This window comes from Protobothrops mucrosquamatus, unplaced genomic scaffold (genome assembly GCF_001527695.2).
Source record: "Protobothrops mucrosquamatus isolate PMUCROS unplaced genomic scaffold, P.Mucros_1.0 scaffold556, whole genome shotgun sequence".
Taxonomy (NCBI): Eukaryota; Metazoa; Chordata; class Lepidosauria; order Squamata; family Viperidae; genus Protobothrops; species Protobothrops mucrosquamatus.
The window spans coordinates 213,762-231,403 of NW_015386859.1; the positions used below are offsets into that span (position 1 = coordinate 213,762).

Consider the following 17,642-nt stretch of genomic DNA (forward strand, 5'->3'; position numbering starts at 1 on the left):
TTTCCTGCCTGAGCAGGGGGTTGGACTAGATGACTTCCAAGGTCCCTTCCAACTTTACTACTACTACTACTACTACTACTACTACTACTACTACTACTACTATTATTTCACTTTCTGTCATGCCATTTTTTTTGAGACAGTTCATATATTTATTCAACATGTTTTCCAGAACTGTTGCCTTGCCTGTTCATATTTATAATAGAAGCCCACAATTTGTGGCATTGTTTAGGCAAAATATTTTATTAATTAGATGGAGAGTTCCACCTGTCCTCTTCCCATAATTCAGAATTGGATAAGAGGACTTAATGTTACATAAGACCAATACCTTAATTGGTTTTTGGTTTTTTTTTACTTATGGCTGCTTTCACATACTCAATTCATTCTTCTACTCTAATGTTGCAGTTTTACCCCTGGATATCACTAGCTGTTCACAAAATGTTTTCCAGGCCTCTCCCATTCAAGCTGTCTATTTTTCCAATAACTGCAGCTGCTCAATGCTGTTTGTTAGTGACCTATTTTGGTTTTCCACCAAATTTCTCCACTCTGCATGTTTGTCTAAAAAGCTGGATGGAAAATTGTACAGCTTAATCTTGCAACTTTTTGCCTGCTATATCACTGTTTGTCCATTCTGCCCTTCATCTATTGTTCTCTGCATACTTGGTCTTGATACTCTCTATCATAATTGCAGGAGGCAAAAAAATTGAGGTTCTGAGGTTCTGGTTCTGTGGGAGAGAGAACAAATATTCAGATAGGAAAAGACACTTATATACCCACTGAAAGAGAGATGGAGACTGCCCTGAATGAAGTCCAGGGAGAGTTCTGGAACTGAGGGAGTTCCAGATGAAGTTATATATGAACTAGGAACTACCCCTTCTTGCAATCTGGTGTTAGAATGAAGTAAAGGATCAACAGGGAAAACCTTTAGTAATTTCTCCCAGAGGACAGATGGAAATTATGTCCCTTTTATAATATTCCTGGGCAGGAGGAAAGCTGTGAAACTTCAGCCAATTAAAAAATGGAAGAAGATGATGAATGGCAGAGGAAAGAACAGAGAAATTCCAAAGCAGGAGTTTTTGTCAATTCCAAATGAAAAAGAAACAAATGGAAGGAGCATCATAGCCCCCAACTGATGGAATTCAACTTTGCGTGCATCAGTTTTCGACATCTATAAGCATATTCACTACCACAGCAATAAATACACAGACATTTAGTAGTTGGACCCTGCACTTTAATGTCATGTCCTTGTCTAAAAGATTTATTTTGCACTTTGGTCTGAGCAAGCCCCCTACAGTACTGGTTAAGCTGATATTTTCGGAGGTTTTATTGCTTCCTCCCACATTTCAGTCGTCTTTGTTTTCTGACACTGACCTATACAGGTCAAGTACTTATCTGATTTCTTCTCTCTCCATAATGCAAGAGAGCACATTATAGGCATTTAGCTGTAAATACTATAGACTGAAGTCACTTGGGCTTTCCTAGCACTATGCTATTCCTTAAATAAAGCTTGTCTTTATTTTTCTTTCACAGAAGTAGTAGACTCAAGAATGCTTTCAGATAAAAGTTATATTCCTAGCTTTAGAATTTCTCTCTATTCATTCTTTCTGCTGTGTAAAACTATCTGCCCTCCCACAAGGGACTATTTGGCCCAGAGAAGAGATTTAAAGAGTAGGCAGAAAGAGAAAATTTCTGTTTTTATTCTAAGGACTGTTTGCTAGTAAGATTTATTAGGCAGGATGACTATTGGCGATTCATCAAAGACAGATGACTTGATGGAGATGATGAGCAACCTAAATGGCAGAAAATGATGCCTTTGAATGAAGCTGCTGAATGCTCTTGGGGCAGCACATATTATGGAAGAACAAAGGTCAACAGAAAAACCATGAGGAAGCAGCCTCAAATGGGTGGGTGGGGGGGAAGAGGAGGATGCACCTGGTACCTCCAGGTTGAATGAGGGGAGTGAGAAATTAGGGAGTGAAGGAGGTGAAGCTGATGAGGCAGGAAGCAGAAATTCTGAAACCCAATAGATTGTGTAAACATAGAACAGGTGCATTCCAGTTTTATGGCTGGGAAAAAAATCACCATCATTCTATTGACCCAAAAAAGATGGAAGAAAGGGCTTACAATTAGAGCAGATATAACAGGGCTTTATTTCCAAGTTCTACATCAGGAAAATCATCTACATTATATGACTATTTTCTTTGTCTTCAGTAAAACAACTAACCTAGTAGTACCGAGTCGCTGAAGTTTCTGCTGTTAACTAATATATGAATTCAGGGATGAATTTGTGGAAGAACAGAGATAGATAGTTGTGCCTGGCTTGAAGCCTCCCTTCACTTCCTATTACCTTAACACCTTTTCTGTTTGATTCCCAGTGTTCTCAGAAGATTCATCACTCAGAATTGTGCTAGTCTAAACATATACTGACAGTCCTCGATGTATGACTGGTCACTTAATGAATGTTCAAATTTATGACTGACCCCTCTCCCAAAGGACCTGGTTCTGAAGTTCTGACAGTTGCCCCCAGTCATGCGCCACATTTCATGCATTTGGCAATGGGCCCACATTTATGATTGCAGTGTCCCACAATCACATAACCAAGATTTATGATGTTTTTGCCGAAAACAGCATTTATTTCCAGTTTTTGACCAAAATGCTCCATAGCGAACAATGGTTTGGTTAATGACTATGGCATTCACTTAACAGCTGTGGATTCACTTAATGACCAGGATGATTCATTTAATGATCACCCCCCTAAAGACCATAAAATCAGTTCAGTCACATGATAACCCAATCATAATGGATAGATTCCATTACAGTCATAAGTTGAGGACTACTTGTACCACTCTTACCCTAAAGGATATACCCTGGGAGATTCTAGTGACTGGCTATCCTAATTCTCTTGCTATGTCTCTCTTCAACTCCAGGCTGTGTTGTTTCTTCTCTTACCCTACTCCTTGGAATGTGCCGCTACCCTATTTCCTAAGAACCTGTCGCTTCACTGTAGTTCATCACACCACCTTCCCCTTTGTCCATCACCCAGCAAAAGTGGAGGTAGTAGAAACAGCAGTGCCCTCTGCTCACTCATTCCGACAAACTGCTATTCTATTATGACCCTATTAGGGCTCCACAATTTGGTTTGCAAAAATCCAGAATTGGCAATAACAAGATTCAAAAAACATTATTCTCTACTGCTGTCAGTCAGTCATCTGGTTTTTTTTTTTTTGAACATATATATTGGTAATGCCCGCAGCAATCAGGCTTGTTGCAGGAACTGGGGAAGAAGATAACCTGATGGACTTCTTTGAAGGGAGATGACTGCCTTTCCTGCCTTCCCTATATTTATACCATTGCTAACCAAACACCATAATCCTCTTTAACAGGATGCTTAATTCTATTCCATTTTTCATACAAAGCCTTTTGTGGCTATTGGGGATACTAATATTCATTGGACTGTTTTGGGTAAATCTTTATTGTTTGCCCTAATGTTTTTTGTTTAATAGCTTCTTTGCAAGTTAAAGAAAAGTAATTGTGTAAAGTAATATTAGTAATATTATTTTAGATTTGTTTCTGACAGGCTATTATAGATTAAATGTATTTAAATCTTTATTTTTCCAGAATATTTTGCTTCTTTCAAAATTTAGTTAAATTATAACCTTAGGCACAGTATAAAAAAGTGTTTAAATTACGAACACAGTTTTAAAAATTCCACTGTCTAAAACAATTTAGCGTGTACTTTGTTAATCTTTTTACCTGGAAGGCAGGATATTTCATAATAATTTAAGAAGCACAGAAAATATTATTCTCCACTCACATATTTAGTCGCTTTCCCATTCTGTCACATTAAAAATGACAATTTGGTAATAAGTAATGGCAGTTTCTGGAAGATTTCACTCAGAGGTTTCAGAAACTGCATTGTTCCCCTAAAGCCTCAGATTATAAATTCTGTTGGAAGAAGAAAGCATTGGAGAAAAATGAATCTACAAACTGCTTAATGCAAATTATTTTTCATAAAATTACTTAGAAAGTTATGTTAGTATTTGTCTCTTGCCCATGAACTCAAGCTGTTACTCTATATATTGCCATTTATTGCTGAATGACAGATGAAAACATTCATATACTGTCTGTTCATCATCAGTGTTGTATTATTTAAGTGCCATTGTAATATTTAAATTTAAATATTGCTGGCCCAGGACCTCATTTGGCTGATTCTTTTTAATTCTCTTCTTCCCACAACCCTGACTAATTGGGACATCATGATTCCCCAAAACTGAAAGTTAAAAAATATTTGGTACATCCTAAAATAGGCTTTACACTACAGATGCTCCTTGGTTTATGACTGGTCATTTAGCGATCAATTGAAATTACATTGGACCACCCGAAAGCTACTTACCGTATACCACTTTCAAAGTTCCAATGTTCACTTCCCCCGTTATCACATTTTGGGTGGTCGGCAATTGGCCTGCATTTAAAGCCATTTACAGGACCACGATTTGCAATGTTTTTGCCAGAAACTTGTGGTTACTTTTGGTTTCTGGCAAAAACTGTCTCATAGTGAACAATGGATTCACTTATCAACCATGGTGTTTGCTTGACAACCACCACAAAAGAGATTGTAAAATTGGGTCTGGTCACATGGTGACCTACTTTACAACTGTCACAATTTAAGGTTGTAATTGCGGGGTTCGATTATAGTCGTAATACAAGGACTTCCTATATGTAATTCTTATTTATTTATTGCATATTTATCTTCCATTTTCTCTGAAAAGTTTAAGAAAACTTGAAAAACAAAACTCTCCCATGAAACCTAATAAAAATGGAGAAGTCTAGACTTCCATGTGTCATTAGTTCACCCACTACAACTCTTACTAGAGTGTTTTTTTCTGGGGGAGGGTTGTCTGGCTATCAAAGGCTTGTTCATTTCTGGCTGTAAAACCTCAGGGAAATGATCTTGAGGGAAAGAGGCAAGAAATATTACCTAAGCAAAGAAGGCTGCAACATTCCTGGGAAAGAGAATAGTATTCAGAAGAGACTCAGGCAAGTTCATCCCTGATTCACTGGGATATAAGAGAGAGGGAAGGTAAGTCAGACTTGTAAGATTCTGTTACTGTACTGTGGCCTATCCCAGTGAAGTATAGTATTGAGCTAATCCTCCTATGGAGTCAGTTTCTGAAATTTACTTGTGGAGCTGACAGAGGGGTACATTTTTGTGGATAACAATCTTCTTTATCTAATGCAAAATATATTTGCTATGTTTTCCCCCACTTTAAGATACCATACTACTTTGTTGTTTTTGCTGCAAAAAAATTAAAACAAATCAACATACTGAAAATTGCTATCTCGTGGTGTTCAGAATTTCAAATTAAAAACCATTTATTGTACTCTGCCTTGAACGCCTTGCAGAAAACAAAAATGCATCCACATAATTTATAGTGCTAAAGAAAGGACTTATTTTGCAAGTTTAGAAAAAACACTCCGTGACTCCGTCATATATAATGTGATAAGCTACGCCTTGTGTAACACCACAATTTATGGAATAACTCATAAATGGTCAGGAAAAATATATAGAAACTTCAACTCTTTGCTGCCAGATGATGGACACGTAAGATGTTTGCAGCCCTAATCTCACACACAACCATAAATTATAATATACAAAACATTAGTCCATACTCTGAACACGTGTGAACTCAGTCGCTGTAGAACTGGAATCTGTCTTCCAGTTCCTTAAACAGATTTCTTTTTAAAGCTATTTTGCTACTAATTTTCATAATGCTTGAAACTTCTTTCAGATTTTCTCAAGCTTACTTTATTTTTAATCTGTTTCACACCTGTATACGCTGAAGCCTCCCTGACTCTTCACATCTCCAGGCCTAGAGAAACTCACGGGAGGAATTCCTAACTATTGGAATGTCATTGAGGAGGCAGCTGGAAAAGTGCTGTACTCTTGAGTACTCTGTACTCACCTTTCCTTGGCAACCTCCAGGAGCATTTTTTTCTGCATGGGCATGGTTTAAAGGCAGGGCTTCGTGGATTACAAAGAGCCACCCAGCTCTGCAATTAAATTACATGCCTTCCAGATAAATGCAGAACTGAGGCTTCACTCTCGCTTAGGATGAGCGGCCCTATAAGAAAGGTCTGAGGACCCGGAGAAGGAGGTCAGCCGCGGCTGCCAGAGAGAGGCGGAGCGACGGCTGCCCCGGGCTTTTGGCGCGCTTCTCTGCCAGCCGCGCCCGTTCCCGACCCTGCTGTGAAAGGGCGGGCGGCGGCGGCGGAGGCTCAGAGCATCCCTCTCCCTCTCCCCCTGGGAAGGAGACAAGCGGGCGGCCGCGCAGAATTCCGCCCTTCCTGGAAAGAGCAGCGGCCAGTTTGCCCGGACTCTCGCGGTCCGAGTTTCTGTTCCGCACTCACGACTCGCCCTGTAGGGCCTGAGAGACCGACGCGAGGGCGCCCCCCACCCCGCACTGACGAATTCTGTGCCCTCGAGGCAGGGAGATGGGCATCAGAGCTGCCCCGGGCATCCTGGCTCTGGTGGCGTTTTCGACGCTCGGGCGCCTCGCCGGAGCGGGTTGCGTTGAAGAAAGGCGCTGCTGTCCTGGCCGGGATCCGACGTGCACCGCCACCGGCTGGCGCCTGGACAGAACTTACGGGACCTGCTTCTGCGACCAGGCGTGCGAACAGACCGGCGACTGTTGCCACGACTACGCCCAGGCGTGCCCAGGTAGGCTGGAAGAAGGGAGGGTGCCCAACGAGCGCCAGAAAGCACCTGCCGCCGAGCGAGGTTGCACGCTGGGGTGCGCTTTGCCTCCAAAACACTCCTGGCGGTAGTCGGAGGAGGGTTTCCATGGCCCTAGAATCAGGGGTAGGCAACCTTGGCTCTTTTATGACTCGTGGACTTCAACTCCCAGAATTCCTGAGCCAGCCATGCTGGCTCAGGAATTCTGGGAGTTGAAGTCCACGAGTCATAAAAGAGCCAAGGTTGCCTACCCCTGCCCTAGATTGTAGAGGAAACTGTGTGGTTCTCCCTCCACTCCCCCCCCCATGTCTTCGAGGAGAACTAACCTTTGTTCTTTGAACTGGGATAAATAATAATAAAACGATCTCTTAAAGTCCAGATCGATGGCTACTTCTTGGCAACTTCGGGGTGAGTTTACACCACTTTAGAATCTGGACACCAGAACCACTGTCTTCACAAAATGTAACGCCAAGCCATTATTCCCCAATAGGTTGAATCGTAAATTATCCAGTCCCATGTGCTGTCCAGCTCTAGTCTGTCATGGGAACTCAGCTGTCTCTATTTCCTTTCCCTTCCCACTTATTCCTGCTCCCCAAAGGAAGGAAAGTTCTGTAAAAAAAAAATACTTGCTGCAAAACTTAAATCCACCCACTTTTCGTGACTTTTCTTGAATATGGAAATCCAAATAAAGGACAAAAATGTAAGGAAATGACTCAAGCAAAATTCAATGAGTATCTGGAGGGCAGGTTTAAACTTTAAAAATGAAGACAATGGATTGCTTTGCAAATTGAATCAACTTATTAAAAAGTGTATGAATGCAATAATCTTTGTTAGATTTGTGATTTTTTTTGGAGGGGGAGGGGAGAGAAGAGTAATAGAAGAGTAATACAGATTGTCTATAAAGTCCTTGTGCAGTTCTAATAGATAACAATGTCACTTCTACATAAGATACAAATGATTTGTAAATGCAACACAGAGGGAATTTACTCAAAATTTAAATAAAATGGATATTGGATTCCAGAATAATAAATGTGATTAATCTTTTATGAAATACAACTTCATTGAAGATAATTTCAAAAACATGCTATCCTTTGTATCCAAAATCATAGTAGGTATACGATACTGAAAATTGACTTTCCTGCAAATAAATGTGCTAAATCTCAAATTCTTCTGTTGCATTTATATAGTTAATACTGGTAGTTGCACTTCTGTGTAAGATATAAACAATTAAATGCACAAACTTTTTATAGACACCCTACATATTAATAATCCAATAAAATTGTTTGTTTTCTTCTTTGCTTTTTGTGTTTTTCTTACTGCTTTATTTGTGAGGTCCATTATGATAGGAACTATAATGGAGTTCAAAAGAACCACCTCACCTGTCTTTCTACCTCTGCCCCCCTCTGTATTTCATGATGGTCAATCTTACAGTCATTTAAATATAAGAATAGAAAGGATCCAAACACATAGTAAGTACGGGTTGCATCCTTAGCTATTATTCCTCTCTAGAATTCAGTCATTGATACTGTAGTACTGACTATTCAATGTATGCAAGAAGTTTTGATTTCTGTTTTTTTAAAGGCACATTTTAAAAGCCAGATCCAAGCTACAGAAATCAAACCTCTTGCCTGCCCATTGGAACACTTTTTAAAAAGAATATAAAGCATGAATCAATTCCTTTTGCATGGCTGAAGAACCAGGAAATGATATAGGACTATGCCCATCAAAGGAAAATCGTAGAGGCAGTTTTTGCAGCTCAAAAGGCAAATTGAGGGAACTTTTTATTTTGTATATTATTTCTCAATCATGATTTCCCTCTTGAACTGTTGGCACAAATCTTTTGGGGCTGTCTGCTTTACTAGCATCTTGGACTAGTGTGCTAGTTTTGTTTCTGCTCTAATTGGTGCATTGTGAAATAGATTATATGGATTAATCTGTGGAGCACAGAGGAAGGATCCCGCCTCAGAGAAGAGCAGAATCTGATTGGCAAGTGGCTTCTCTGAACTCATTCATGCATGGTCATGAAATCATTTAGACAGGATGCATTTAATCAGGACTGGATCTTAGCTGGAGATAAGACAAAAAGCAAAGGTGGAATTTGGGGCAATGGATTTCCCTCTTATGGTAATAGTACTATGGGCACATTTGCATGTTACAGTTGATTGCACAAGGAAGTTAGCTCTCCTTGTACCTGTTCTTCTCTTCCCAAAATTATTTTTAGTTCTGTCCAATTACCGTACTTATTTCTCAGAACAAACAATGGAGAGGAGTATGGAGAAGATCATTGGTAGCCAACTATCACTGATTTGATGAGACGGGAATAAGATTGTCACTTAAGATTGTTAAAAGACAAATAAAGTTCCAGCTTTTCACTTTTGTTCCAATTTTAATTTTTTATCCAATGTATTTTAGCCATGCTCAACATCTATAAATGTCAGTAAACAATAACTTGGCTTTATGCCTGTCTGCCAAACAAATCCTCGAATTGTTTTTCCTCCATGGGCTGTTGGCTTAACTGCATGAAAACTGGCTTGTTTTAGCTGAGGTTGGGTTTTCAGGAGGCATTTCTAGCAGCTGATGAATTTGTGACATCAGAATGGAAAAATGGGACTTAAGTATGTATATGTTTGGGAAGATAATAGTAAACAGAAAATATAGGAAAGTAAAAATGGCCATAGTGGATAGAAAATTGACAATTGGGGTAAAACTATTAAATAGATACATATATTAAAACATGCAAATACACATACAAGAACTTTCAACTAGTCTATAAGGTAATGTTATAGGCTATGCTTAAATCTGAGTGTTACCTTAGGTTTAAAAATAATGTATTTAATTCTGAGTCCGAAGCACTTTTTGTAATGCTGGAAATCATTTTCCACTTAAATCCTAGCCAGAAGAAGCCATGGCCATGCACTGTTCAATATGCACAGAATCTCCTTTCTAGCATCTGCTTCCTTCCAAATTTTCTGTAATTGCAAAAAATTCAAGAATCTCTTTCCAGCAGGCTTTTGAGAAGCCAAAAGCAGCACAAGAAACATGTGCTAAATTAGATAGCACCTTTGTTTGTTTTGAAATAAGAGTAAATAAAATACTTCTTCAGTATAACTTATTACTTCCATTTTAGTATCATAACATATAAAAATGAGATGGGTGACTGTAAGATAATTATAACAGGCCCATCAAGCATGCCAATATGGTATTGCTTGGTGTTGTGGTTCCCATCCTATGATTCAAAAGGTGGACTTTGAGATGATCTGAAAAATGTATGTATTGATATAGCTACCACTTAAAGTTTTAGAGACTGCTTATGTATTATAGATGATAGGCTGAAAAAATGTTGAGATTAGATGAATATGAAAATGTAAAGTCATTTTATTGGCAAGAATATTTTAAGTTATGGTTTTGGTATTATTTTGGGGAAAAAGAAGAGCAGGAAAATTATTGAAGTATGGTGCTCAGATGGATAGGCAGGTGGAAATTTGTTTTGTAAAGCAACTTTATTTCCACAATAGTTTTGAAAATGGCAGATCAGTGTTAACTGTTGCTCTTCTTAATCAATTTTTTCAGGAAAAAGCAACCTATGTGACCTATTGATTTAAGTTTTGCTAAATGTTTATAGGGAAAAGACAAATTTTTGACAGTAGCAAATGACTCCATAAGTTTCATTGTGATAGTATTTTTACAATTCTTTTGCAGCTGTTTCATGTGTTGTTGGGGAATGGAATCACTGGAGTGGCTGTGCAGAACAATGTAAACCCACCTTCCGGATGCGTACACGTATTATACAACAAGAGCCAAAAAATGGTGGGGAGACTTGTCCTCCGTTGGAAGAAAAAGCTGGCTGCCTGGAATATGCAACTCATGAAGGGAAAGATTGTGGAGATGGTACACATGCCTCCCATTTCTCCCTCTCTTACAACTTGCATCCTTACCAAACTGCTTCCAGTGTCTTATAAACTTGTTTAATCCATTGTCTCTAATCAGAGCAATTATTTTTGCTGTCTCTGCTAATTCAGTCAGTTTTAAAATCCACTCTTCAACAGTGGGCATCCCTCTTTCCTTCCAATGCTTAGCATATATAATTCTCGCAGAAGTCACCATGTAAAGAAATAAGGCCCCAAACTGTTTTTTGATTGGTTTATCCATAATACCTAGAAGAAAAGCTTCAGGTTTCATTAATATTTGTAATTTAATTTTTTTCTGCATTGTCAATATTATATTTATCCAGTATGATTTAGCATACTTACAAGACCACCACATATGATAAAATGTACCTGGATTTTGGTTGCATTTCCAACACTTGTTAGAAATCCCTTTATACATTTTTGCTGTCTATCTGGAGTCAAATACCAGCAGTTCATCATCTTATAAAAGTTTTATTTCAAGCTGTAATTCACAGTGAATTTTAAATCATTGGTCCGTACATTCTCCCATCGGTCTAGCATTATATTGTAACCAAAACTTTCACCCATTTTACCATAGTCTTTAACAAATTCATCTTCCAGATTCATCTTAAGTAACATTTTACAAACTTTAGCAATCAGTCATCTCCAGAACATATTCATATCCAATTCAGATTTAACTCCTGCAGATACAAAACCTTTTTTATCAAGTTTAAATCTTTTAAAAAATTTATAATAATTAAACCAATGACAAACAAATCCTTCACTTACTAATTGTTCTCTTGTTTTTATCTTAAAACCCTCTTCTTCAAATATTAGTAAATCTCGATATATCATCCATTTATAATCTAATAATATCTCTTTTCTGTGTAATGTTTCATGGGTGATAACCAAAGTGGTACTTTGTCAGCCAATCTTTTTTTATATTTTCATCATATATGTCCAATTGATTGTCTAATAACATGAGTCCAAAAACCAGGGTTAACTTTTATTTATTGTACCACAAATAAGCATGTCACCCAAATCTCAAATGAGAACCTTCAAGTCTAATAAACTTGAGTTTTTAAAGTTATCTGATCTTTTAACCATATCAAAAAACAGGCATCATAATATAATCTGAGGTCCTGCAAATTCAGACCTCCTCTTTAGCATCCTGTAGGAGCTTATATTTAATTCTTAGTTTTGCCACTTCCACATCCCTGTATTGAGACTTTGATATTCAATATGCTTAATTCTGTTCTTTAAAAAGGCAAAGATCTCCTACCCTCACACTTGATTATCATCCCATTTATTGAAACACCTGACTCTAATTTCTCCTTCAAATGAACTGATAATCCTAGAAGTTCATATACTTTTGCCACACAAAAATGTTGATTTAGATAGTTTTCATTAATGAATAAATGAGCAATATGCTTTTGATTTATTTGCTTAGTTAGGTTCCCTAATCTAGGATCATCTAATTTTAGGACTTGTGTAGAGAACTGATCATATTTTAGATCATGTTTATGCAGAAATATTGAAAATTTAAATGGGTTCACAATGTTATAAGCACCACCAAAGGATGGATCAGGCAGTTTTAACTTTGTCCAGTTTTATGTTATTTTATACATCTTCTACTCTCAGTTAAATAGCAACACCAGCTTTATAAATTTTATTTTCATAATAACTGTGTTCTTCCTAGTTCCTGCATTCATAACTACTTCTGAATATAATAAAGAGAGAAAAAAGACATCTGTACATCCGAGGTGGACTTCAGAAACAGAAGATTCTAGGTAATTATGGCTAAACCTTTTACCAGCTTCTCTGGAGATAAATTTCTTTGAATTCTGTTGAATTTGTCTCCCAATCAAAACACATATATACTATCTTGACATTTAATACACATATGGATATTTCAAATTGGAAGAAGGTAATTTTGTATAACTATCCATATTAGAGGGATTAAAAGTTTCTGTACTAAAAGTATATTTCTGAAGTCTTATGTTGCCATTGCTTTTCTTCTTCACATATAATTTTCTTTAGTTTGTTTGGTGTTAACTGCATTGTTTGTTGAAAAATAGGGTTTTATAGCACTGCCTATAACCAAGTGAAATAAAGCAGTATTTTTGCAAAGTGAGAAATTATATATATATTTTCTACAAAAAGCCATTTTAATGTTTATCTAATTTAAAATAAGGTAAGGAATGATAAATTTTATATGTAAACTTTAAACACGATTTTTTTAAATATCCTGACTTTTTAAAAACCTACATATGGGAATTGCTGTCCCCAATGTTAGTAATACAAGCCCAATGAACTTAACCCTAGTAGAGTCGTATTTTAAAGATGTCATGGGCTTCCTCACTATCTTTCATGTAGTATAGAGGTGGGCAACCTGTGACTGTCTAGCTAAGTATGGTCTTTATTACTTGCAAGTGGCTTTTGAAGTTAGACAATCTCATACTATTAATAAAGCCAATCTGCGGCATCCTGATAGTCTGCTACTGAATAGAGAATGGCAAAAAAGACAAAAGTATAGAAAATCAAATGTATTTTACTAAGAAAATGGTTGGCCTCACTATTGGCCGATAGATACTCAACAAACAGAAAGTTGCTCACCCTGATATTCGCAGGCATAGGGAGTTTAGTCTCCCATTTTTTTAGTAGTCTTAATTACAGATCAGAGTCTGAGCCATAGCTGCTTACGATTATTTTTAACTTTCAGGAAACTACTTTGTCTGGCTAAAAACTTCCTAGATTATGTATGCTATAAATTACCTTTCAGATTTATTTTTGCATTACTAACAAACACTTTCTCCCCAAAGGAGTTACTGTGTGGAATTTAAAACAGAATCATTGTCTCCTTACTGCTCTATGGAAACTCGCCCGTATGCTCGATGGATGCAGTACCTTCGAGCAGGCTATACAGTATGTGTAATCTGCCAAGAGCCAGCAATGCGCAGAGATAGCTATCGTTGTACTGGAGATGGCACTGATACTGATAGGTAAGCTACTAAATTTCTTATCTGAATCTCTATTAATAATACAAAGCCTTTAGCCTATTTTTCATTTATGAATTTGTAGCAAAAATTCTCAAACCAAAACATGTGATTTATATACATTTTTTCTTTAAAAAAATCAATTTTGTGTATATAGCTTTATCATCTCAATTTCTTTCCCCATAATAAGCCTGTGGATTTCAGTGGTTAAGTTAGTATTTTGTTCAGATTGCTTTGAAGCCTTTATGTCTTTATTTAAATTTCTCAACTAGAATAAGCAGTGAGTAGCTACACTCAGACTTCATGTAGTCTATTTCCCCCATTTAGACAAAATATTGAGGCCAAAATATCTGATTGAAACTATTTTCTTTTGGCTGACGATGGAGTCGCATTAGTAAAGATCCCAGTTCTAACTAGAGATAAAGCAAGCTATTACAAAAATACAAGGTGCATGGATATGGTTTGTGCTAGATAGCATACAGGGAAAAATATAATAATCTGTTCTTGCACATTATACAAGTAGTTCTCAACTTGCAACTATTTGTTTAGTGACCATTCAAAGTTATAACAGGACTGAAAAAAGTGACTTAGGACTGGCTTTCACACTTATGACCACAGCAGAATCCACATGGTCATATGATCAAAATTTTCGCTCTTGGCAACTGGCATGAATATATGACAGTTGCAGTATCCTAGTGGCATGTGATCGCCATTTAGAACCCTTCCCAGCCAGCCTCTGACAAAATCAATGGGGAAAGCCAGATTCACTTAATAATCGCATGCCTCACTAAACAACTGCAGTGATTTGCTGAACTGTAGCAAAAATGTTCATAAAATGGGGCAAAACTCACTTAACAACTGCCTTGCTTAGCGACAAAAATTTTGGGCTCAGTTGTGGTCGTAAGTCAAGAAGTTCCTGTACATGTGAGATTCATGGCTGTGCTTTTTTTCATGACAAATCAAGAATTGTGTTCCACCAAATTACGATTGAAAATGATCTGTTCTCCATAACCTGGCTACATAGAGAGCTTAGACTTTGCAGCTCTGTTTTTAATTATTTTCTTGACCTTATTGTTCTATCACTTCATTTTATTTTTATCTTCATAATTGTATTAAGACAACTTAGCAGGCATATTTGAATTACCATGAGGCATCTTAGCTCACACAAGATATAGTTTGGAATGAATTCCAGGTGAATTGTTTTTGTATTTTTATTGTGAGAGAACAATGTAGTTAGTCTGCAAATTCAGGAAGTACACTGGTTTAGTAAAACCATAGTAACTGTCAGCCTTCCCAGGTAACTAGATAAGAAACATAACCAGAGTTTATTCTTTATTGTAATACTACATTAACAGAATCTGGCAAGCCTTAAAGTACAAATCTCCAATTTGTCTGTTTCTACAGCCTGAGAACTTAGAGAGGATCTTTTCTGAGTTTCTTTTTTTTCCTTTCTCTTATGCAGCTCTGGGCTCCCTCCTCCCTCTTATCTCTTCAGCATCTTTCCATCCATCTCCCAAGGTCATTTCCATACCATCACAAGTATACAGAGTTAGATTCAATATATCCATTAGAAGAGTTCTGCTAATATTGGAATAGACAGGGAGACCATTCCTCCTTCCACCTGCATTTCTTGAAAAGCTGGAAGACCATTCAGAGAAACATGAAAAATATCAATAATTGCTGTGAATGTTTTGCACAAGATTCAGCAGAAATACTTAGAAATATGTGGGAGAATAAATACATCTCTACAAAGCAGCCACATTTTTTTCAGGCTTCTAAGGAAGTGGGAAAGGAGACCTGATTTAAATGAGTCACATGAGAAATGACATTATCTTCATGAGTCATTTCATTAAAGTATCTATTATCATGATCACATGGAGATCTGCTTTAAAGGGCTGCCATTCCCTTGGATTCTGAAGTATCTCTTCAGAACCATTTCAAAATGACACTACCCCCAGAGATCCGGGTGATTCCGGATCTCCCCTCCTTCCGCTGCACCCTCAAGACATGGCTATTTAAGCTGGCAGGACTGGCCTAAGGGTTATTTTTAACTTGGTTTTTTATAATAATTTTTAAAAAAAGGATAATAATGGCCTTATAATAATATTTTATTTTAATTGACATTTTAACTTGGTATTTTTGTAGTTATGTACTTGTTTTTAAAAGGCTGTAAGCCGCCCTGAGTCCGCAGGGAGAAGGGCGGGGTAGAAATTTAAATAATAAATAAATAAATATGATCCTCTAAGACCATCTGCTGGATGCCAGAATCCTGAGTGAGAAGGGACCTTTATGTTTGAGAAATATCAATATGTTTGCATCCCACTGTATTTGTTACACATCTGCAATCTTTTCGGCCACAAAATCCTATATGCTCTTATGTGGATGGTGAAAATTACTGCATAGTCTTCTTGTAACTGTGTGTTATCTATGAGAATATTCAAATATGGAAGACATTATTTACACCATTCCTCAGCTTAATAGGATGTTAAAATTCCATGAAGGAATATCTATACCATTAAGAGAACATATTTCTATTCTATTTTAGGAATGCAATTCTCCACTGGCAAGCAGTCGGAAACCCATCCTGCTATGGAACTTGGAAGAAAATTCAGCAAGTGGAAGACTGTTCATGCCCTCTTGTACATAGTTTTATTTTTACCTAGCAGAGTGAATATATACTTTAATATATTTACCGGAAGCATGAAATCTAGCACTGGAGCTATCTATAAAGATTTTAGGCATTAAACAAACTAGAAATCAATTTTTGACATTACACTCAGTCTTTTGTATGTGTGAATAAAGTTAAATGAATTATATAGCTATATTGGTCTTACTCGAATTCAGTACTAATACCGTATATTCCGGCGTATAAGACGACTGGGCGTATAACACGACCCCCAACTTTTCCAGTTAAAATATAGAGTTTGGGCTATACTCACCGTATAAGACTACCCCTGTTTTATTTATTTATTTATTTATTTATTTGATTTGTATCCCGCCCTTCTCCTTACCGGACTCAGGGCGGCTGACAGCCTTATAAAACCAATATTACAATAAATATCAATTTAAAACCAGATTAAAAGGAAATATTTGTAATGGCCTAATAATTAAAATTCCCTTAAAAACCCCACTAAAATTCCCTAGGCCAATCCCGCTTGTTGGAAAAGCCATGTCTTTAGGGCGCGGCGGAAGGAGGGGAGATCCGGGATCACCCGGATCTCTGGGGGTAGTTCGTTCCAGAGGGTGGGGGCTCCCACCGAGAAGGCCCTCCCCCTGGGGGTCGCCAGTCGGCACTGTCTGGCTGACGGCACCCTGAGGAGACCCACTCTGTGGGAGCGTACCGGCCGATGGGAGGTAATCTGCGGCAGAAGGCGGTCTCGGAGATATCCAGGTCCGATGCCATGGAGCGCTTTGAAGATGATGACCAACACCTTGAAGCGCACCCGAAAGGCCACCGGCAACCAGTGCAGCTCGCGCAGCAGCGGTGTTACATGGGAGCAAGTCCCTCCCAACACCGCCCGCGCGGCCGCATTCTGGACCAGTTGGAGCCTCCAGGTTCTCCTCAAGGGGAGCCCCATGTAGAGAGCATTACAGTAGTCCAGGCGGGAGGTGACGAGGGCATGAGTGACTGTGCTCAGGGCGTCCCGGTCCAGAAAAGGTCGCAACTGGTGTATCAGGCGTACCTGATAAAACGCCCCCCTGGTAACGGCCGACAACTGGTCTTCCAGCATCAGCCGCGAATCCAGGAGGACCCCCAGATTGCGCACCCTATCCGAGGGGGCCAGAATTTCACCCCCTATAGTCAGCGATGGAGTCAGCTGACTATGCCAAGGTGCCGGCAGCCACAGCCACTCGGTCTTGGAGGGGTTGAGCCTGAGTCTGTTCCTCCCCATCCAGACCCTTACGGCCTCCAGGCAACGGGCCATCACGTCAAGGGCATCGTTGGGGTGGCCTGGGGTGGAGATGTACAGCTGAGTATCATCAGCGTACTGATGGAAATCCACCCCAAAGCCACGAATGATCTCTCCC

The 17,642-nt window shown here is 38.4% G+C and overlaps 1 protein-coding gene across 1 annotated transcript; it reads left to right on the forward strand.

The window, feature by feature from the left end:
- The first annotated feature begins 6,489 nt into the window (after nucleotides 1-6,489).
- On the forward strand, nucleotides 6,490-16,456 carry SBSPON (somatomedin B and thrombospondin type 1 domain containing). The gene is made up of 5 exons (XM_015817165.1): nucleotides 6,490-6,715; nucleotides 10,430-10,618; nucleotides 12,317-12,407; nucleotides 13,440-13,619; nucleotides 16,159-16,456. The coding sequence occupies exons 1-5, from the start codon at nucleotides 6,490-6,492 to the stop codon at nucleotides 16,274-16,276; spliced, it is 804 nt and encodes a 267-aa protein (XP_015672651.1). The 3' UTR covers nucleotides 16,277-16,456.
- Nucleotides 16,457-17,642: the final 1,186 nt, after the last annotated feature.

Coding starts and splice junctions, on each gene's coding strand:
- SBSPON (XM_015817165.1), top strand. CDS start 6,490: ATGGGCATCAGAGCTGCCCCGGGCATCCTGGCTCTGGTGGCGTTTTCG. Junction 10,619..12,316: donor AGGGAAAGATTGTGGAGATG/GTACACATGCCT, acceptor TGTTCTTCCTAG/TTCCTGCATTCATAACTACT. Junction 13,620..16,158: donor GATGGCACTGATACTGATAG/GTAAGCTACTAA, acceptor ATTCTATTTTAG/GAATGCAATTCTCCACTGGC.